This window comes from Plutella xylostella, chromosome 26, assembly GCF_932276165.1.
Source record: "Plutella xylostella chromosome 26, ilPluXylo3.1, whole genome shotgun sequence".
NCBI classification, from domain to species: Eukaryota; Metazoa; Arthropoda; class Insecta; order Lepidoptera; family Plutellidae; genus Plutella; species Plutella xylostella.
The window spans coordinates 3745728-3769269 of NC_064006.1; the positions used below are offsets into that span (position 1 = coordinate 3745728).

At 35.1% G+C, this 23542-nt stretch overlaps 3 protein-coding genes across 4 annotated transcripts in view; 1 reads left to right on the plus strand and 2 right to left on the minus strand.

Moving 5' to 3' along the window:
• Positions 1-23542, minus strand: part of LOC105388260 (thyrotropin-releasing hormone receptor) — an 83425-nt gene that overhangs the window by 44460 nt on the left and 15423 nt on the right. The gene's annotated exons all lie outside the window — the stretch shown is intronic.
• LOC125490691 (protein ALP1-like) lies at positions 19740-22032 on the plus strand. Its single transcript, XM_048630704.1, has 2 exons — positions 19740-20181; positions 21091-22032. The coding sequence occupies exons 1-2, from the start codon at positions 19880-19882 to the stop codon at positions 21968-21970; spliced, it is 1182 nt and encodes a 393-aa protein (XP_048486661.1). The 5' UTR covers positions 19740-19879; the 3' UTR covers positions 21971-22032.
• LOC125490692 lies at positions 20176-22479 on the minus strand. Its single transcript, XM_048630705.1, has 2 exons — positions 22034-22479; positions 20176-21021 (listed from the first exon to the last, which is right to left on the minus strand). Exons 1-2 carry the CDS (start codon positions 22209-22211, stop codon positions 20225-20227), a joined length of 975 nt encoding a protein of 324 aa, XP_048486662.1. The 5' UTR covers positions 22212-22479; the 3' UTR covers positions 20176-20224.

Consider the following 23542-nt stretch of genomic DNA (forward strand, 5'->3'; position numbering starts at 1 on the left):
AATACTTAAGGAACACTTCTTCAACGATGAATTAAAACGCAAAATTGATCACCCTGTAAATACACGTGCAATGGCCAGAAACAGGTTACAAACAACAAGCGCAAAAAATACGTACGGCGAGCGGACCGCTGAGTACATTGTGCCCCGACTGATAAATAAATTGCCAATCGAGTTGATAAACAATATCACGCCTATGAACTATAAAACTAAACTAAAATCATACTTCATTGAGAACATGCATGCTTAGCGGTGCCTTTCCCGTATTCATATGCCTACTAGGTATATTATACCTACATAGATACTCGTATTGGATTTTTTTTTTTTAATTAAGATTAAAACTAGAATAAATAAAATTGTAATACTTACTTATGTATCTACGAGTATTTACCAAAAGTCATACCTATACCTAAAAATATTATTATTACGTTTGTACCTATATGTAGTAATACTAGTACCTATAACGCATTAACCTCTCTGTGTATTTTTCTAAATTGTTAACGACTGTGTAGCATTAATACTAACCTTAGTGGTTAAAATATGCTAGTAAAATGTATTATAAAACTAAGATTTGTTATGATAAATAAAAAAAAAAAAAAAAAAAAACATGGTATGAACTTAAATATGTAATTATTTCACTATTAAAAAATAATTATTTTCTAGCCCTATATCATAATAAGCTTAAGTTGAAGTAATCACAGATTGTTCATTAGTAGGTTTAGGTAAGTATAATCACGGTTATTGTCATAATTAAATATAACTCATTTAATTACAATCACAGGCCGAAAGTACTTTTATTTATACTTAAGTTATTCATTAAACAATCTTTAGGTAGATTAGGATTTAATTATTTTTATTCTCCATAGTAAAAAGTCACGTGACCAACTAAGTTTTTATGAAAAATGATATATTTTTTTCGCGAATATTTAAATTCTGTTTTCAGTTTCGGGCTTAGATATACCATGCTGCACATTTAGCTTTCAGCTTAGTATACCCTTTTTGCCACACCATGTATAATGGTTTTAATAAATATACCTAAATAACTTCGTAGGTGATTATAGGGTATCTATAATGCCCAGATAACTGAATCCTGTAGGTGTAGAACTTCCAAAAATTATCAACAGCCACTGTAGCTTGCGACGTTATTGGAGAACACACGTAAGCTGCGCTGAAAAAAAAATAAGGCAAATCAACGTCTTATTAATAAAAATAATTGTTTTTTTTTAATATTATAGACATATATATATGATATACGAGTATGTAGATACGAGTAGTAATAACGTTATTTCACCTAGACTATTTGTTTGGTAATTTATTGTCATTTGGAGACCACAGCAAACAGTGGAGTAACATTTCTTATCAGTAACTTATTGCAACAATTACTTGAAACTGCGAACTTTTGTGCGAAAAGGGTAGAGTAGAAATACTGTTCATTAGTGTATTCGCCTTTTTCAATATATATGTCCCATAACCGACCTCTATTGTTTTTGAGCGAAAGAGATAGCTGAGAAAACAATTTGGCTTTTGTCCAAAACCGGTTTGGTCGGACGGTGCGTTTGAAACTTGTATGAAATTTCACAGGGTGTGAATTACTTACATAGGTATTTAGTTCAGAAACACGTTTTTGTCGCTTGTAGCTGATAGGTACAAATGAGTTTTGACAAGTAAATTGGCTGTTATAACTTTATCAACTTCAGCACCACAACACTGTATAGGCCTAGCATAAGCACAATACCATATAAAAATAGTGATAAATTCTTACCCAGGATTTGTTATCTGGTAATCATGTATTCGGAGCCATTGCAGTTTTTAAGCGCATTAAGAGTCATGATAATTTATCGGCGCATTACATCGATAGGCTGTGTTTTCACCTGAAATAATAATGGGTAGGCTTATAGGTAGGTTACACATATTTTTTTTTAATACATATATTTATTTGCCTAGTTTCATTCAGAAATACAAACAATAACGCCTTTTTTTGCTATTGAGGGGTAAATATCCACATTTAACCAAGACTACCATATGTAGGTAATCGATGATACCCACATATTTTCGTATCTACTAAGATATGTACATGAATGCCTTGATTGCATGTATGCACAATTTACTCGCTCAAAGTGTAAAATTGCTAATTTAATAACAATCCCCATACATATTAAGCATAGATATTAAAAAATAATTTGGCTACGTTACTTCAATAAAAAATCATGTTAATAAATAAGCTGAGCATAACAAAATGGGATGGCTTGCTTTGATATTGAGTATTAAAAAGGATACTTACTTGCAATATTCAAACATAGCACTCACTAAACACTCTTATCTGCATCCACTAATATCTTTTAGAATATAACATCTTGAGTATTCATTTGCGTATAGAGCACTCACAATATTTTAACAACCAAAAATAACACCGATCGTGACCATAGTTTGCACTAAACTGTAAACAAATTATCAAACAAAACATGTAAAATACTAACCCCAACTTCACCGGTGGCGGCGCGCGGCGGCGGTCACATAAGGGACGTAATAAATACCGGTTTGCTATAGCTTGTCAAGATGTTATGCGGTCGCTCACGCGTTCTATGCGTGCGATGCATGCCGGTTAGAAAGGAGACAAGGATAGCAATATTTGTCTGATCACGGGATAGTAAGGGATGACAATAACTGACCTAGGTACTACATCGCCGTAGTCGTCATCGCTATCGTTTGTCAAGATAACAGAGATAAATGTGTGCGTGTATAGGCATACGTTTTCTCTGTACACAGTAAGGTAAAGGCTAAGAGCAAAAGCAATAAAATGTCATACCCAAGATTAGTTTAGATACTATTGATGCAAAGTATGACGAAATAAATGATTTATAGATAAATTCGACATGAGTACTTTAATGCTACGGTGCCATTATTTTTGTGTACTGGCTTGCTTTGGCATTCTCGTCCACTTTGATTTGTATGAAGAATTTGATATAATTATTTAACATCTTTTATCAAGCTTAAAATTATAATAAATAGAAGCGACTATTTCACGACTATTTTTTGAGACATAATTCAAACCGATAGTCATAGTAGTTCCAAAGATATTCGATATTTTCAAAACCTCCAGCTATAATCCTCCACCAGGGCTGCAGCAAAGTACCTTTATATCTTTGCTATCTTTTGACGACTATTTCTGAAATTTGGCATGTCATTACGACTATTTCACGACTATTTTTTGAGACCTTAACCAAGTCGATAGGCCTTACCGTTTGTTCTGCAGAGGCTGGAGGATTATAGCTGGAGACCTCCAGCTATAATCCTCCATAAAGTATAGCTCTAACTTCGAAAGTATGATACGACTATTTTTTTGGAAAGCACGACTATTTATGACTATTTCACGACTATTTTTTGGCATCATCAAAAATAGTTTCTATTGAGTTTCAATTTTGGAGGATTATAGCTCGAGGGACGTGAAGCGAAGCTATATAAAGTTGTTCACAATGACAATGACCCCTCCACTTTTGCAATACTTACCCTGTACAGGTGTACAGTAACTAGGTAAGTACATGATACGGTGGTTAAAATGTGGACAAACTTAGAAGACAAAAATTTTGCAACACTCTGTAGATATCTCACTAATAAACGTCTGAACAAAGTTAGTTTTCGCAGCTGCCGCTAGAACCAATAAGTTGCTCTCTGAGCGCCCTTGAAAACTATTCTTGGACCTTTCATCATTTCTCTCAAGTTTAAGCCCGTTCGGTATATATACAGGGTGTCCCAGGTTAAAGAGCTCATCTCAAAAATTGTAACTCAACTTGTCATTATAATAAAAAAAAGTACAACTTATAGAAATTCGTAAAAAAAATATTTACTCCCTTTAGTTAAAACTCACGTGACCAATAAAGTTTCTATGAAGTATTAATAATAAAAAAACGCTTTTCAATTTATAAACCAATAAAATCTGTTGCGCATAATAATATACCGCTTTGAGCGTGAACAATAAAGGTACAATTTTCTTAGTAAACGTCAACAGTAAAATGTTACAGATAAAATGGATGATAAAATTTTTCTGTAGCAAAATAAAAGCTCTACATAACACTATTACTGCAACTAGCACATCTAGATATGTGAACCCACCAACCCGCAGTGAACCAGCGTGGTGGGGAAATGGTTCAAGCTTAGGAAGGCAGTTTAGACCTTGGGGATATGCACAAAGGTTCCATTCGAGAGAGCCAGGTGCAGGTACTTACACACACCCCCACAGAGAATAGAATAGAAGAGAATAGAAAAACTATTACTGCAAGTGTGAAATGGTCCTAAGTCCACGCCGAGTATAATGGAATAGCTGGTAATCCGAGACCGGGTCTTGTATTTTTTATTTTGCATCGCCATTCGCCACTCTTTTAAGTAAAGCGTTTGAGACAATTTTCTAGAAAATCCCTTCAAGTAGGTAGTGAGGTTGCGGAACTATTATGACGGCTAAATGGGGAGATGGTTTGGAATAAAATGACAGAGTAGAATAGAATCCTAACTAATATTATAAAAATGCCAAAGTAAAGTGTCTGTCTGTCTGTCTGTTACTCTTTCACGCCAAAACTACTGAATGGATTTGAAAGAAATTTGGTATATATATGGTCTAGACCCTTAGAAAGAACATGGGCTACTTTTTATCCCGAAATTCCCACGGGAAAACTTTTTAAGGCGAAGCGAAGCTCGCGGGAACAGCTAGTAATATTATAATGTACAAGTGAAGTGTCCGTAGTGAATGTAGCTTCAGTAATTGTATCTGATCATTGATGTGCACGTGCAACACTTGGCACAGTCACTCATTGGATGGGTGACCAATTTCAAGTCGATGTTTTTGGGGCGCTTCCGTGCTTCGAACGGGTCCCTGTTGCTGTTTCGGCAGCAGTCGTTCAGGCTTCAGGCTAGTCAGAAGCCTTCGGGCAACTTGAAAACATCTGGCAGTCGGGTTGCCCACTTACCAACCCAACCCGCACTAGGCCAGCGTGGTGGACTAGGCCTAAAACCATTCCTTCATTGGAAGATGACAAGTGCCCAAGCAATGGGGACGTGATGGGTTGTGATGATGATGATGATAATGTATAAAGTATGCTGAGCAGAGCTATTAGCTAGTTACTAGTTCATTTCCCCCAGTTCAACACAGCAAAACTTTTATATCGTATTATTTTATTCACAACACGTCGAAACAATTAGCCGAGTTGTGCATGGATTGACTTATCAATGAGTTTCACTTTTCATTGCAAAAGTTAGCTAGTTAAATATATTTTTTTGTACAGGTTCAAGTTCAGATACAAAATTTAATACCATAAGTCGCTAGCATATCCATAGTAAGAGATGATTTAATTAAGCCAGAATTGGTCTTTTCCGTTTTTGCGAATCTATTTTAATTACTAGGACCATTAATTAGTCTTAAGCCTTACGAAAACTGGGTGTTCAGTGAAATGAAATAGCTTGTCTGTTCCTAATAGCCAAACCTCGACCCTTCTATTTATACAGCTGGTACAGTCGGGTACAGGAATGATTTCCTAACGTTTCAAAAGTTTTTCTTTCTTTATACAGGTTGGTACAAATTGATATATTATACAATACATCCTACTAATGTTATAAATCCGAAAGTTTGTGAGTATGTGTGTATGTATGTGTGTATGTTTGTTACTTCTTCACGTCAAAACGGCTGAACCGGTTTTAACGAAATTTGGTATGGAGTTGGCTGACTTACTTTTTATCGCAGTATTCCCGCGGGAAACTCTTTTAAGGCTTGTAGGTGTTTAAACAAATATCTGTCCCAGTCGGGAATCGATTACGGGACGTTTGGCATAGCAGTAAGGGGCACTATACACTACACAGTTATTTTAATTTGACATATAGGTACTTATAATGATTTTTTTGTTTATTTAACCCTATTATAGAGTGTTTCCGTAAATAAAATTTTCAATTGCCATTATTTTTAGTTTGACCATAGACTAATACACTGGTTTGACACAGCTAAAATTTAATTTTGTGCCTTCAGAATCGACTTAATTGCGATAAAGAATAAGGGCGTCTTTTGTACTATTTTTATTTTTAATTCAGTAAATAGCTTCAGTGCTTATGCTTTTTTGGTGCAAATATACCTAATTTAGATATTGATGTCGATTTTGAAGGCAGAAATTCAAATTTTAAAGCTTCACCTTACTTTCTTTAACTTTAGCGCCAGCCGCAACACTATCCTGAGCGCATTCGCGGAAAGGTTTGACTGCCAGTACCTAAACCACTGTAGCATGATACACAGGACTGCAGTCAAAATATTATTTTAATATCATTGATTATTTTTAGAAATTTATGTATATGTATTTTATTGTGTTTAAATTTGATTGTGAATATTAATTGTGTTATCTTATGGACTTTGAGTCTGAAATAAATGATTTGAATTTGAATTTAACAAAAATTCGACCCTATGAGTGTTTCCGTTAATGTCATTTTTTGTTAGCAAAATGTATAGTCTGACAGCGTTTAAATTAGAATTTCTGCCTTCAGAATAGCTAACATTGTATAAGTAATTGTGGTGTCGACTGTACGCGCATACCGCCACATGTAAGGATCTATTACCTTCAACCCTGCGCCCCTGCTGAATACTGATAAATCTTGTATTCGTAAAACAAAAGTCTTAACTTTTTTCTTTGCAAATCTAGTAGGTAGATAAAAAGGAAAAGAAATTGCGAGTGTTGGGTTAAAGGTCAGTGGATATCTTACAACCAATACTCAAAGAGTAGTAAAATAAATCTTACTATGTACGATATAGATAATTTTGACGAACTGTTTCAAGGTTAACGATAGTCAAAATACTATTTAAAACCCAAAAAGACAGTGTTAACTTAGTTATTTTATTTATTTATTTATTTATTTGATACTTTATTGCACAAATATCAAATATAAGTGTACAAAAGGTGGACTTAATGCTAAAAGCATTTTCTACCAGCCAACCTACAGGAGGTACAGAAAAACTAGTAGAAAGGTGCAACAAAAAAAAGTAGTTATTAAATTGAAAAAGTAAAAACAAAATAAAGTCACTTGATAATTAACTTAATAGATATACATAAAATATACGTACTATAAATTACTAAGGGGAATTATAAAACGAGCGAACAAAAAAAAACTTTGCGACTGATGATGACATACTGTTTTAATAACTTGAGCGGCATGAATTTGAGTAAGCGAAAAATTAACTAAACTGTCGACGAATATTGATTTATAATAAAATCCAGAACGAGCTTACAAAAAGTGGACTGTGATAAATCCATTTTAGATATTAAAATTTTATCCGAGCGACTTAATTACTAAGTGAGCGACTGGAAATACAGAGAGGGCAACTTCAATATTAAGATATATTCGATTTTTCTAAGTGAGGTTATACTATGCGAACTACTAAAAAGTTCACTTTGAGCAAATTTTTGTATGCTGCTTTATTAATGATTATTGGTTACTGATATTCTATTTGAGGGCTTATGTTTTTTATTTTGATACGCTTTTTAATGAAAACTACAGATTTTTAAATGCACTGGCAAAAAGGATCGTGCGACTGTCCCGAATTTTTCAATAGATAATATGTATGCAAAAACTTTTTGGGGCTAGCAATTCGGCTCAAACTAACAACACCACCACTGGAAGCATAAATGATACCCATTGGACAAAAAAGAAAACGAGGCCGGCCCAATAAGTCCAAGCCCGCACTTATTTACCAGTGACGATCCGTAGTAGGGCTCCTCATACCTATCAATGTTTCTTAGTATTAATAAGAAGTTTTTTTTTAGTTGACTGAAGCGTCTTATTTTAAACATTGTTTTATTTAATTACCCTTATATTTCAATAATAAAATTTCTCAACTAATAGAATAGTGTTTCTTCAAATAGTTATTTCATATTATTTTTATTTTTTAAATGTGAGCTCATTATACTCTGCTCATTAGTGTATTTTTCAAAGTGGTTTTTGTATTCGAAACACTTCATTTAAGATAAAATGCCGCTCAGTATAAAAAATACATTTGCCAAATATTGAAAAAAATGCAGGACGTAACGTTGACACTCAAACAAATATTAGGTCGCTCAAATATTATGAAGCTGCTCATTTTGTATTTTAAGTAACTCAAATTAATGTTTGTAAGTTGCTGTTCTGTTGATTTCTCGTCACTCGCAGTCAGTCGCTCACTTAGTAATTCTATAACCCAAATTAATTAATTTTGACACTTAGAACTGTAATTTACAGTCACTCGTTTTATTGCTACCCAATTACTAATAATACTATAAATTCAATAAATATATATATATATATATATATATATATAATACATACAAAATTATAATATTCAAAGAGGTACAAGAAAATGCTACTTATCTAACTTGCTGAGATAATGAGCACGGGTTAGTCGCTTGAAGACTAACTAACTAACTTGAAGTTATTATTTTATATTGTTTATTATATATTATTGTCGTTTCTAATGAAATTACTTATCATGACCATTTATCTGAAAATTGTTGAAAAATTCATCCTTTTCATCATTCTCTATTACAAATCGATCGTGAACTACGTAAATACATGTATAGTGTTCCTGGGCGTGAAGTTTATATTTCTTATCATTTTAAACTGCAGTGGTGCTGTAGGAGTACATACTTAAGAAGTAACTACCCACATGTACAGTCAGCAAAAGATATATGTATATTATGTTGGGGTGACCTCAACGCAAACAGTTATATCCCGAGCAAAAAATGGTCATCAACACTAATGTGATCGTAAGCATTTAAAATACTGTTGTTGAGTTAGTTCATGCCTACACTGTTACTAAATACTTATTGATGTAAATAGCATTAAGTCAAATAATTTATTAACTTACAAAGGTGACTGCAGCCTAATTAAGGGCCACTTGCAGAAACATATTAAATCTCGATTTAGTATATGGATTGACGTTTCTTAAATCGAGATTTGACACTAAATCTAGATTTAATAATAATAAAAATGTTTGTGAAAGTGGGGCTTAGTGTGTAAACCACAAGGTCATAAAATAGTATAATATTTTAGTTGTACTGTTTTGTCACTATTATATTTATTGATAATAAAGAATTTTGAAAATTAATCAGTTATATCAAAGGTTGTCTGGTAGAGATTGCTATAAGCAATAAGGCCGCCTTTTTGTACTGTTTTTATTTTTAAGTTTTTTTTTTTGTATGTTCTATTTTGGTGCAAATAAAGAGTATTGTATTGTATTGTATTGTATATCCCAAGACTCATGTATGGAAGATAGATGAATCAAATAATACCTATTTTAACAATAATTTATATAAGTTAGGACTCTTCTTTGCCTTCTTTCAGTGTACTAATATATGTGTACGTAGCTGTAAAGCTGGCTAGTAGCTAAAGTTTAATTTAATTTTGTATAATCTTAAAATGTTAAGTTAGGTTTTATAAATCAGTTCCTAGATTGCCTGTAACTTACCTGTAAACATGTAACCTGACCTAACCTTATAATAACCATATAAACAGTTTCTAATTTAAGAAAGTTTGTAACTTATTTTTTTCTTTATTTTTTTTTCTTACAATACAACAATACAATACAATATAACTTTATTGAACAAAACACACAACATACATTAAATTACAAAAAGAGTAAGCACAATAGGCGGCCTTATCGCTAAAAGCGATCTCTTCCAGGCAACCTTTGGGTGAATGAGAGACTTATTGAGTAGAAGAGGAAGATGTACACGTATTGCATTTAAATACTAGTGATATTCTATATCTTTATAGTCTAAATTTGAATGTAAATAACTACACAGTTTGAAACTATCGTAAACTATTTTAAATGTACTTAGTATATGGAAGAGCGGGGTATCCTGGCACCTTTGATTATATACAAACCTAGATTCCCCATAGGAGAAGCAATTGCTGCCATACATAAACTGGGGCACTACTGCCCCTCTACAAATTTCGCTCTAGCAGTGTCTATTGTGTCATCGCCGGTGCTACATATATTTGACAGTTAGCATTAATTTCAGTTTTGTCCTTTTAAAATACGTGTATGTGCTTTAAAAGTGTGCAGAAACTACAAAGGTCGACTAAAAACGCCATACAAGGTCACCTACCATCTGTAAATAATGTATTAATATAAATAATTTAATAAAGTAAATATTGATATAATTTTCGTCGGTGTTGCCAGTTTTTTCTTGAAAATAAATACCAAAAAGTGATGATAATTTATATGAATCGCTTGAAAGTCCTGTCGACACCCGGTCGACATGAAAAGTGTACCATAAATTGTTTCGTGATTGGATTCTTAAAATTGGAATTAGGTACTTACCTTGAATTAATTTTATATAAATTTTCTTTAATGGTGCAAAATAAATAGAATTCTATTCTATTCGGCGACTGGTGTAGTGTAGTGGTTAGTGACCCTGACTCCTATGCCCAAGGTCCCGGGTTCGATTCCCGGCTGGGGCAGATATTTATTTAATGGCAAAATATATTTGTGCTCGGGTCTTGGGTGTTGATATTTATATTTAGTATGTATCTATCTATGTATTTGTGTAAGATATATCAGCTGTTCGACACCCATAACACAGGTTCTGCCTAGCTTGGGGTCGGATGGCCGTGTGTTAGATGTCCCCACATATTTATTTATTTATTATTTAATCTATTCTGTATCGCCTTCAATAATGGATGGAATTTGCAAATCCTACGCATTTATTAAAATATTTTTTTTTCTGCGTTTCTATGGTTGTTGGTTTTGCAATTTACGAAAACGAAAAAAGTTTCGGTATTCTTTTGTCAACTGTATAAGTACCTAGATCATCTGTTAAAATATTCGTGATATTTTCCGCTGAGGTGAAATTGTATTCGAGAAAACGTAAACATTTACACAACAAAATCTAACATAATTTATTATAGGTACAAAAGGTAATTTCATCACTAACAGCTTAAATTCTAATACATACATGTATTATCAGGATACCGAATGATCCTATTATACGAAGCAAATGGATAGAAATAATTAGAAAAAGCAGCGGAGAGGACTACTGGAAACCAGCAACCTCCTTAATAGTTTACCTCAGGATATACGACAAGAGCCTATCTGATAAGACAAGACGACAAGATCTAAATTTAAAACTAATTTAAAATATATATATATATATATATATATATATATTTAACCTACCTATTTGTTGTGATACTACCAATTATGTACAAAAATACCTACTTAAGTATTTTTTTTTTAAAGAGACTCCGATCCCTCCGACCCACCGATTGTATATAAACAGTTTTGTGGAACACATTGTAAAACTACAATTATTATATATGTGAACCTAATAAATAAATAAATTATTTAAATTCCACATTCCAGGCATTATTTTTATTACCAGCGGTAGTAACCCATTCGGGTGAGTCGGATAAATCATAATGTAAACGACTTTAACTAATTTCAATTTCCCTAAAAAATATCACCACATTATTATGAATTTTCCACCAACATAGTAGAATTTTCTTACGTTGCCACACTTTTTCATGTACTCAATGACATGACAGGAGGAAATGACAGTACAGTCACGCACAAAAGTAATAAAATATTGGCCTGTTTTCAATGTAGGCGATGTATGGGATGAGTCCGTCTAGGGTTGTAACTTTGATTATATACAACCCTAGATTCCCCATAGAAGAAGCAATTGCTGCCATACATAAACTGGGGTACTACTGCCCCGCTACAAATTTCGCTCTAGCAGTGTCTATTGTGTCATCGCCGGTGCTACACATATTTGACAGTTAGCATTAATTTATGTTTTGTCCTTTTAAAATGCGTGTATGTGCTTTAAAAGTGTGCAGAAACTACAAAGGTCGACTAAAAACGCCATACAAGGTCACCTACCATCTGTAAATAATGTATTAATATTAATAATTTAATAAAGTAAATATTGATATAATTTTCGTCGGTGTTGCCAGTTTTTTCTTGAAAATAAATACCAAAAAGTGATGATAATTTATATGAACCGCTTGAATGTCCTGTCCACACCCGGTTGACATGAAAAGTGTACCATAACTTGTTTCGTGATTGGATTCTTAAAATTGGAATTAGGTACTTACCTTGAATTCATTTTATATAAATTTTCTTTAATGGTGCAAAATAAATAGTATTCTATTCTATTCGGTGACTGGTGTAGTGTAGTGGTTAGACTGGTTAGTGACCCTGACTGCTATGCCCAAGGTCCCGGGTTCGATTCCCGGCTGGGGCAGATATTTATTTAATGGCAGAATATATTTGTGCTCGGGTCTTGGGTGTTGATATTTATATTTAGTATGTATCTATCTATGTATTTGTGTAAGATATATCAGCTGTTCGACACCCATAACACAGGTTCTGCCTAGCTTGGGGTCGGATGGCCGTGTGTGAGATGTCCCCACATATTTAATTATTTATTATTTATTCTATTCTATATCGCCTTCAATAATGGATCCATCGAATAATGGATGGCAAATCCTACGAATTTATTAAAATAATTTTTTTTCTGCGTTTCTATGGTTGTTGGTTTTGCAATTTACGAAAACGAAAAAAGTTTCGGTATTCTTTTGTCAACTGTATAAGTAGGGTAAACATTGGTGAAATTGGCCACCCCCAATAACTGGCCACACAGCTTTTTATTCGCCTAAAATAAGAAACACGATGACAGCACGCCATCTGTTACGGCTTGACACTAACCATTAGTAAGTTGTCGTTCATTTTAGTTCACACTCATTCCGCTTGAAGGATTGGTCTTCAAAATACCCGCAATTTTCTGACAGTCGGCGACAGTGCGTCTGATAAAATGGTTGTGCGCTAAGAAAACGTTAAGCGAAGACATTATTTCGAGAGGCGATATTTTTTGTCCCCAGCTTCTGTGAGTGACTTTAAATAGTGACAACGATAGATTTTGAGCTAAGCAATCATAATTTGTACTGATTTAATCCTTAATTTGATTTTTTATTGCATTTTTCGTCTTGGCCAGTTACTGGTTCCAGTTTTATAGTATTTTTAGTAACTGGCCCCCCTATGCCAGTTACCCCAATTTGCTACTTGCAAGTAAATTAACTTAAAATACAGCTTATTACCTTGGTTTTAAATAACATTTTCTGTGGTATAAATTTTGTAAAAATCGTTCAATATTTAGTAGTAACTGGCATAGGTATTCTAGTGGCCAGTTACTGAGAACTATTTTATGTTTCAGGATATATGCTAAAATCTCTTCAAGATAATGGTGGCCCAGCCCACAAACAGTCTTCACTATTTGGACTGTATCCTCGTCAATATCCGTAGAGGTTAGCAGCGATTCGAATCGGCTCTGTTGTTCTCTTTGGAAGCTGGTGTTGCCATGCCAACTTCAATTTGGTGCAGCGTGGGACGAAGGGCCTGCTTCATCAGTCGTCTTCTCTCCAGCTTGAAGTTGATATTCAGAGTGCCTCCAAGGAGGCAGTGTCGGTGATCACTCCCAGTTTAAAATCTATTGATCACTGAGGCATCTCTGAATATGTGCCGCTTGTCAGTCATAATTAAGTCGATTTCATTTTTCGTCCTACACCATCGGGGCTTGACCATGTTCACTTCCTCCGGGGATGTTTCTCATAGAAAGAATTCATCAACTACAGCCCATTCTGGTCTGTCTCATTCGAGGAAGTCAACAAGAATTTGCCCTCTCCGATTTCTGCTACTAAAGCCATGGGGTCCTACCCTCAATTCTTTGCATTCTTGTACTCCCACTTTGGCGTTGAAGTCCCCCATCACAATGGTGTATTGGGTCTTAGCAGTACACTTGATAGCCCTAGAGATATCTTCGTAACTATACTGCTTCGACTTCTGTGTCAGAGTGTGTCGAGGTTGGTGCATATACCTGTACGACCTTCAAGGAATCCCTCTCGGTTAGTTTGAGTACAAGGTACGCTACCAGATTCGACACACTACTGATCTCCACTACGTTGCTGACAAGGGTCTTGTTGACAAGAAATCCTACGCCACCTTGGGACAGTTGGTTACCCTCCCGACGGTAGAGCATGTGGCCAGACTTCAGGGCTATCGTGTCCCTCTCTAAGGGTTTCCGATAGCCCTATTCCATTCTATTCTGTGTGGGGGTGTCAGTGCCTGCACCTGGCTCCCTCGAATGGAACCTTTGTGCATATCCCTAAGGTCTAAACTGCCTTTCTAAGCTTGGACCATTTCCCACCATGCTGGCATTCCACTGCGGGTTGGTGGGATCACATATCTAGATGTGCAAAATCTAGACATGCAGGTTTCCTCACGATGTTTTCCTTCACCGTAAGAGTGATGGTATACATTGTACTTAAGTTAAAAGAACTAATTGGTACATGTCAGCACCGGGATTCGAACCCGCATCTCTGGCGTGAGAAGCGGGCGCTTACCCGACTGAGCTACCACCGCTCTCCGATAGCCCTAAGATGTACTTATTTTTTTGCCGAGCTCTACCTCGTGTTACACCATCTTCTCGACCTCTCTCAGTGTCCGTGCGTTGTATGTAGCAAGTTGTATTTTATACAATCTTAAAATTAGTTCAAGAAGAAGCTAAGATTTAAGGATTTGACTTAATATAAACTTGAAATAATTCAATATGATTGTTAATAAAGATTTGCGATGATTTAAAGATAAGAAACTTATTTTTGTCATAATAATATGTGAATTGTGACGTTGTTACACTAATTACATTGAAGGGGTATTGAATTGTAGAAGTATTTTTGTTTTTATATTAAATTTTGTTAGAAAATCCTTCCTTCATTGGAAGGAAACCCGTGCCCCGGCAGGTGGGGACGTAATGATGACGATGAACTGTTTATTTGTTAAGAAATATAAGGTATTTCTCATTATTAAGTGTTAACACATATACTACGTCATAACACAGTAATTATAATAGACCTGTTTTGCATTACAACAAAACAGATATTATGTGTATGAAGAAACACACAGCGTTGAGTGAAGAAGCAATTATTTGATTTCTTAGTATAAATAGGAAAAAATGGGTTTTTACATACCAATCTGCTGTATTTTCCTCTCTTTCACTTAAGCCAGTGGACAGTGCAGTCTAGAATCTGGATTCTACTCTGTGACGCGCTGTCAAATTTCTGACATAGTAGTCTTCAAAACTCACCTGCAAGCCGTTGCTGCAACGCTGTGTGTTTCTTCATACACATAATATCTGTTTTGTTGTAATGCAAAACAGGTCTATTATGTGTTCTTTCGAAACACACAGCGTTGAGTGAAGACTTGTTTGTTATCTGCTGGTGAAAGAGATTAGAAAATCTAAACGCTATGTGATCTCCTTTTTAGGTAAAATATACCTAAAATATAATAAAGATTCCTGTTAGACAACATCATAGTTGTAAAGGAAACATACTTAAAATGTACCTTCATCATAAAGGTACTTGCACCTAAAAGAAAGAAAATTAATTAAAAACAAAATTTATAAGTACATAGGTACTCTAGTTAATGATCAATAGGTGTGTATCCACTACATACCTAGTGTGATACACAACATGTCACATACTTACCTACACTTATGATCTGTAAGTATGTTGCTAATGGGATCATAAATCATACCATTATTAATTTAAGTAAGTATAACATAAATAAGCCAATTTCTTATCAAATTAAAGTTAGAACTAGTAAAGGACCAATCCAGGTGTGAGGAATACCTAATAGCATAGAAACAGACAATAGAAAATATAAAATTTTACATCATTGTCTTTATATAAGTACCTATCAATTTGTATTACATAGGCCCTCTAGGTAATACATAACCATAGGTAATTTGTACATATTAGGTAGTCAAACATATTATTAGGTAGTATTCCTTTTTAGTTGAAGTAAAATTGATCTTTATAAAGCACAGAAATATGGATTGTATTAGACTTATGTCACTGCACCACCCTTGCTAGGTAGTTGAATAGCCTACTGCAATAGGATTACATGACAGCTGTCTATGTGTACACTATGATAATTTTCCTTTTGAGATATGGGTGATGACTAGTCTCTAGGTACACGAAAAAATTTATAGATGTAACTACCAATTTCAATCAAACATGACTAATTTTACCAAGATTTTACAGGACCAACAGTCTTTAAAAAGTCAAGCCTGCATGTAGGTAGCAACCTACTTAAGTAAAGGGCCAGTTAGAATAGAAACAGCTTTTGTACAGCTATTAGGCTTACACCCTTCTCTCAGGTTGAAATATAAAGTTTCAGAACCGCACATGATCTCTATCTATACTTGATAAACAATTTACTACTGTAATATAATCCACCATAAATGCAAGTAAACAGTTTATAGGGACTATTCAATAGCCTAACCAATATGGATAATTGGATAGGTATTTTCACAGCCATCAGTCATAGGCTCCACATGATGTAGGTATATGGTATACATATAAAAATCAATATAATATAGGCACCTTACCAGATAGATCCTTAGAAAGGCTCATAAAGGCCAAATATTAACACAACTTGGTGAACAAAAGTCCAGGACAATAATAGGCACTTAGACTTGTAGCTATCTCATGTTTGTACTCTCCAGAGACTACAAACTTGTGCAATGTGGGTATTAGAAAGCTACCTGGGCAAAATCATTTGACAACCACCTGCCATGTGGGTACACTAGGTCAGGAGTACTCAAATCCGGGCTCAAACAATATCAGCCAACATAGTGGTAAAATATGTGCTGTGGCATACACCTTGTATAGGTGATATTAATGCCAATGTCTACTGAATAAACATTCATTCTGAAGTCAACTTTACTGTTGTAATCACTGAGCTCTTCCTTATGGCAAGCCTGTGTTAGCTATTAAGACCAAATTAAATTCAGAAAAAATATGTATTGTATGCAATATTAAGTATAGGCACAATACAAGAGCTCACCTTTAAGATAGAAGATATGAGATCTCAGGTTATGTCTTTCAAGAAAAGATCCCTGAAAAAGTAAGCAAGTTACAACACAATATATTAGATTGAAAATGTGTAACTCTAGCTGCCAAGGCGCAGACGCTTCAACATCAACCCATCACGTCCCTACTGCTGGGGAACGGGTCTCCTTCCAATGAAGGTAGGGCTTGGGCCTAGAAAGCTGCTTTATCAGCTTTCATTATGTTTGGCCACTGCATATCAATAATCATATGTCCCAATAGCACATGGCCTCCGCGGCAACAATCTTGTCATTATGGGTTTAGCCAGAAACCGTTAAGTGGTGTTATTTGTAAAAATAAATAGGGATGTGATGGTGGTCCCATGCTATCCCCACTGGAAAGGGAGGATCTCCCAACCTGTTTGGACTGTGCTTTGTTCTGGCGGGCAGCTGCTTTGGTAAACAGGAGAAAAAATTGGCAATTCACCTTTTTATGAGTGGATTATGCCTATTATCAGTTTTAAACTGTAAGACTTATGGATGCAATCATTGATTGAGTATTAAGTATTGAAACTCCCATAAATTCTTGCTTAAAAACCCCAAATAGCTACAAAGTCAAGGGTATGACATGAACAACTTTGAAAAAGTTATAATCATGAAAAAATATTACAGATAGAAAGTAAACAGTTAATTATCTTTATGTAATAATAAAATAAGTACAGTTAAGTTCACCAGAGCCCATGGCTTTTCGACTGGTTAAAAGCTATACAAATGGTTGTTAAACATCATAATATTTGCATATATAATTGCAAAAACTTGGTGGCAATGCATTTTAGTTTACCAGAGCCCATGGCTTTTCGACTGGTTAAATGCTATATAAAGCGGTTGTGAACCATCATAAACTTCGCATATATAGGTATCCCATGAACAATGTGTGTGAATAATTGCAGATACCATATAAGATTTTACCTCTCCGCGAGGAAGGTTCCAGCAATTATGCAAATATAATATAATACATTTTACTTCACCAGTGCCATAAACAGCATTTCGACTGGTCAATGTATTACAATGAACTTATAAGTTCAAACCTTCATAAACTTTGCATAAAATCCCCAATAATTAGGTACTTGAAGATGGGTCCGACACCACCAATGTGTGTGTCATCAATAATATTGCAGTTAGTAACTGCTACATTTAACTTTCCGAAAGTTTAATGAAATTATGCAAAGTTAAAATACATTATGAGATGATCCATGAGTTCATCATAGCCAGTGCCTATCAGCATTTAGACTGGCAATGTATTTTGTTGCTCTGTCCATTACACCCGCATGTAAAAGGACATAATATGTATACCTAGGTAATAGGTAAATAGGAATAAAAAGGCCACGAGCCAGTTTAAATCCTGTGGGTGAGCAAAAAACAACATATTTATATGTATACATACATGTTGTAAGAAGTTATTATGGTTAATAACTAAGTCAATATGGTAAATAGGGGCCCCGAGCCAGTTTTAAATGCTATGTGAGCATAAAACAACATGTATACATATAAGTTGTAAGAAGGTATTATGGTAAAAAACCTATAAGACAACAAAAGTTGTAAATATAGGGATAAATATTAGCCAAGAGATTTTATAAATTATAATCTCATCAACCCATCCGCTAGGTCAAACTATGCTACTGGCTTAAGCCATTGGTTGCAAGTCAATATTGTCAACCACAGCACTGCATGTCATATTTAATTTATTTTAAGATGACAGTCTCAATAGTGAAACTGCTAATATAAGTGTAAAGTTCTCTGTATAATATACACACGACTGCAAATCCCCGAAGGGGTAGTCAGAGGTGACCCACATAAGGGCATAAATAGTGACTTATTTTCATTGTGTCACCCTTCATAAACACTTGGTAAATAAATAATGTAATCAACAAATTACAAATATTTTGCGACAACACATCTATGCATGCAGCAATCAAAAGGTTGGTATATTATGTAGATAGGTAGGTACATGTTAACTAATTAATACCAGATGTGAAAATATTTTCAAACTTTTGAAACCAAGTATCAATACCATGTTTACAATTGAAACATTTAAATTCAAAGTAAGCAGTGTAAAGGTTATAAACCCAACAACCAAAGGTCTAACAAGCATCTGTAGCCCATCTGGGAGGCTTCCTAATGCTAGATAACATGGCATTAAATGAATAGGAACAAAATTAAATGTTCTCATATAAGTAAGCATTCTCTTATGAGAATTTTTAGCTTTACCAAATGGAGTTAAACTATGTAAATACAGTATGTAACAACGTAAATACTATTTGAATAAAGAAACACCATTGAACAGAGCTGGTTTCTGGTTTAAAGGTATAAGCACAAAGATAAAATATCATTTGTAAATTGCAATGTTTTTGTACCGAAAGATTCATGCGTGAAATAGTTTTCTGACTTACTCAGTTCAGACTTCGAAGGTAGGTATGAATCCAATTTGCTGGAGAGCATATTTCACACTATCACAGAGATTTATCATAATATCTTCATGTAATCTTGTGATCTTCTCGGTTTTCTGAAAAAAATATTAATACCGGCCCGCGGGCGGGGCGTCGGTAGCGGCGCGAAACTATTTTTTGTACATTGACGAAAAGTACGATGTCTCATACAGAGTTTTTTATACATTAAGTGAATTAACACTTTTATTGATTGTTTTATTCCACAAACACGAATATTATCATGGATTATTAGTAAAAAATCCATTTTCAAAAATATATAAACGCGTTTGATTCAAGAAATCAAAAAGCTATGACAGAAATTTGACAGCGCGTCACAGAGTAGAATCCAGATTCTAGACTGCACTGTCCACTGGCTTAAGAGCCTGTCCAGACGGAGCGTTTTGCGCGCGTAAGCTCTCGCGCGTTTCAATTTATGTTGCGTCCAGATGCTGCGTTTTACGCGCGTTGCTACGCGCGGTGTCTGGCGGACGGATTCAGCCAGTTTTAAAAATGGAGCCTCTCACAGCGGTTGTGTTGTGGCTTGCGTACCGTCGATGGAAACGTCGTAAACGTAGAGAAAGTCGAAGATTTAACGTGCATCCAATTCTACGAGACAGAATGACGCAAAGTATGTTTATAACATTATACCCAAAGCTGAGAGAACACAACGAAAAGTTTTTCAATTACTTCCGGATGTCAGTAACATCGTTCGATGATTTGCTAAAACTTATACAAGATGATTTGACACCCAACAGAATCTATGTGCTAAAGGATACTGTTTCTGCCGAAGAAAAACTCGTGATTACTTTGAGGTAATAATATTTATTATTTTTATACTTTTTTCCCTTAATCAATTTAACAATCTCGGTATAGCTCCATCAATTCACTCTCTTGGGAATCTTGAGTAGACGCCGGTGATGGGTTATTGTAGTTAGACGCCGGTGATGGGTTATTGTAGTTAGACGCCGGTGATGGGTTATTGTAGTTAGACGCCGGTGATGGGTTAGATTGGGAATTGCGTTGTCCAGTGCAATAACGTGAAAACGAAGATGCTGAAGGGTCTGTTTCGTTATATCCTGTATCGTTAAAAAATCCTCTTTGTCCGCGGTGTGTCATTCCTGCTTGGTGATTATATTGTGGTGAAGGTGCAGGTGAAGGAATATAATGTGAAGGTGAATGACATGGGGCTCGTTGAGCTTTTTGGAGCACATTCATTAAATCAATTTTAGCTTGAAGCCTCATTTCTTCAGGTACTTTAATAAGCTCCTTATGCAGTGACAAACAAAATAGTTTATCATCATCAGACTCCGATGTTTGTGGCTGATTTCTAGGTGCTAAATTTTTGCTTATAATGGCAAGAAATTCCTCATCGGCTGCGTTCATTTTTTTTTTCTTTTTCGGCTGGCTAACTGGAGGTCTCATAACATCTTCCCCGTCGCCAGAAATGTCTTGTTCTTCAGGTGCAGCAGGCGAGGAAACGATGTTGCTATCAGTAGTTTTATTGCGTGTCGATCGTTCGAGGAACATCAAACGTTCAAAATATATATATTTATTTTTGCTGGCTTTTGATCCAGACGGTGTGGTTTTTATCCTTTTCATTTCTCTGACAAAGCCATCACGCAATCCTTTCCACTTCTTTTGCAATAACATTCCTGAAATAATAAAAAAAATATTGAAACGACCTTACTAAATATTTATATTTAATAACATTTTTTTTTCAGATATTTGGCTACAGGATGTTATTTTGCGGACTTGCATTATGCCTACAGATTGGGAAAGTCGACAATTATCGAAATAGTACAGAAAACTTGTTACGTCATATGGCTAAAACTGCAAAATATAGTGATGAGAGAACCTACGAAAGCAGAATGGGAAGAGATTTCAAAACAATTCCAAAAGTATACACATTTTCCAAATTGTATCGGCGCCGTAGATGGCAAGCATTTCCGTATCATAAAGCCTGACCATTCTGGGTCTCTTTTCTATAACTATAAGAATTATTTTTCAACTGTTTTATTGGCTGTATGCGATGCAAATTATTGTTTTATTTCTGTAGATATCGGCGCATATGGCAAAAGTAGTGACTCCACAATTTTCAAAGACTCCGTTTTGTATAAAAAACTTGTCGACAAAACTTTAGATATTCCAGACCCAAAGCCAATATCGCAAACAGATACAACTCCCTTGCCACACGTGATTGTAGGTGATGAGGCGTTTGGTCTATCTGAAAACGTAATGCGCCCTTATTGCGGTAAATCTCTAACAACCAAAAAAAGAATTTTCAACTATCGCCTATCCAGAGCCCGGCGTTACATTGAATGTTCCTTTGGTATTTTGGTAAATAAATGGAGAATATTTCATAGACCATTAAATGTTGACATTGAGTTTGCAGAAAACATCATTAAAGCTTGTTGTGTCCTTCATAATTACGTAAGGTTAAGAGATGGTTATAGATATGATGACACTCTGTACGAAACTTCCCTAAATAGTTTGAACTGTGAGGCAGTGAGGCCTAATGCGAGATCTAAGAATATAAGAGACAGATTCGCTGATTATTTTGTAAATGAAGGGAAAATCCCTTGGCAAGACAAGATGGTATAGTAGTTTGTAGTAGCCTACGTAGTTTAAGAAATAATCTTATTAAATAAAGTAATTGTCACTTACCCAACGTTTTTTTCTTTTCGTCGGAATCACCAGCTTCGCAAAAAATTTCGACTATTTCTTCCCAATTCCTACGTTTAATGAGTCTATTTGCGTAATCAGCAGATTCCATATCCCATATGGCTATTCTCTTTTCAACTTCTTCAATTAAAAGTTCGGTGTCGAAGTTATCGCGCTCCATTTCAAATCTAAATACGTCCACTCTCTATGGACACGCGCATACTACTGAACGCTCCAATGCCGCCAGAGTATCTCGACTCGCGCGGCGCTCGCGCGTAAAACGAGCGAGTCGAGAGTCGGGCGCATGACACGCGTTTTACGCGCGAGTTTTGAAACGCGCGAGAGCATCTGGACGGAGTGCTTGTAGCTCTAGTGCCTCGGGAACGCGCGAGTGTCTACGCGCGTAAGCTTACGCGCGCAAAACGCTCCGTCTGGACAGGCTCTAAGTGAAAGAGAGGAAAATACAGCAGATTGGTATGTAAAAACCCATTTTTTCCTATTTATACTAAGAAATCAAATAATTGCTTCTTCACTCAACGCTGTGTGTTTCGAAAGAACACATAATAGGTTTTTTATAATGTTTGCAGTAGTTATAAGGTTAAAACTTGTCATTTTAGTTAATTATATTAGGTGGCCAGTTACTGCAAAATAAGGGGGCCAGTTACTAAAATTTGTGGCCAGTTACTACACAAAAGTGATAGTTTTCATTTAAATAAAGATATTTAAATAAATAGTTCTTATTGATTATCAAAATGATCAAAAAAACAATCAACAGGATCTAGTGAATCATTAGATATATAAATCACCTAAATCAGATCATGCATTTAGATGGAGCACACACGTAAAGTGGCCAAGGTGCTTAAGTGGCCAGTTACTACCCCTTTTCCCCTACCTTGATCATCTGTTAAAATATTCGTGATAGTTTCCGCTGAGGTGAAATTGTATTCGAGAAAACGTAAACATTTACACAACAAAATCTAACATAATTTATTATAGGTACAAAAGGTAATTATATCACTAACAGCTTAAATTCTAATATACATACATGTATTATCAGGATACCGAATGATCCTATTATACGAAGCAAATCATCATCATCATCAGCCAATAATCATCCACTGCTGGACATAGGCCTCTCCCAAGGAGCGCCACAACACTCGGTCCTCGGCCTTCCTCATCCAACCACTACCCGCCACCCGCCTAAGGTCGTCAGACGAAGCAAATGGATAGAAATAATTAGAAAAAGCCGCGGAGAGGACTACTGGAAACGTATTTTAACTAATTGAAATTTCCTTAAAAAATATCACCACATTAGATAGATAGATAAATCATTTATTTGTTCCACATAAACATAACACATAAGTACAACAAATAAGTACCACATTATTATAGTGTTTCCATTTTCTACCAACTTAGTAACAATTTACTTACGTTGCCACATTTTTTCATGCACTCGTTGACATGACAGGAGGGAATGACAGTACAGTCACGCAAAAAAGTAATAAAATATTG

Bases quoted from the DNA above. Each gene is read 5' to 3' on its own strand.
- LOC125490692 (XM_048630705.1), bottom strand. From the start codon at position 22,211: ATGGAGCGCGATAACTTCGACACCGAACTTTTAATTGAAGAAGTTGAA. The intron at 21,022-22,033 runs GTAAGTGACAAT...TTATTATTTCAG, and splicing joins CGAAAAGAAAAAAACGTTGG to GAATGTTATTGCAAAAGAAG.
- LOC125490691 (XM_048630704.1), top strand. From the start codon at position 19,880: ATGGAGCCTCTCACAGCGGTTGTGTTGTGGCTTGCGTACCGTCGATGG. The intron at 20,182-21,090 runs GTAATAATATTT...TTTTTTTTTCAG, and splicing joins AAACTCGTGATTACTTTGAG to ATATTTGGCTACAGGATGTT.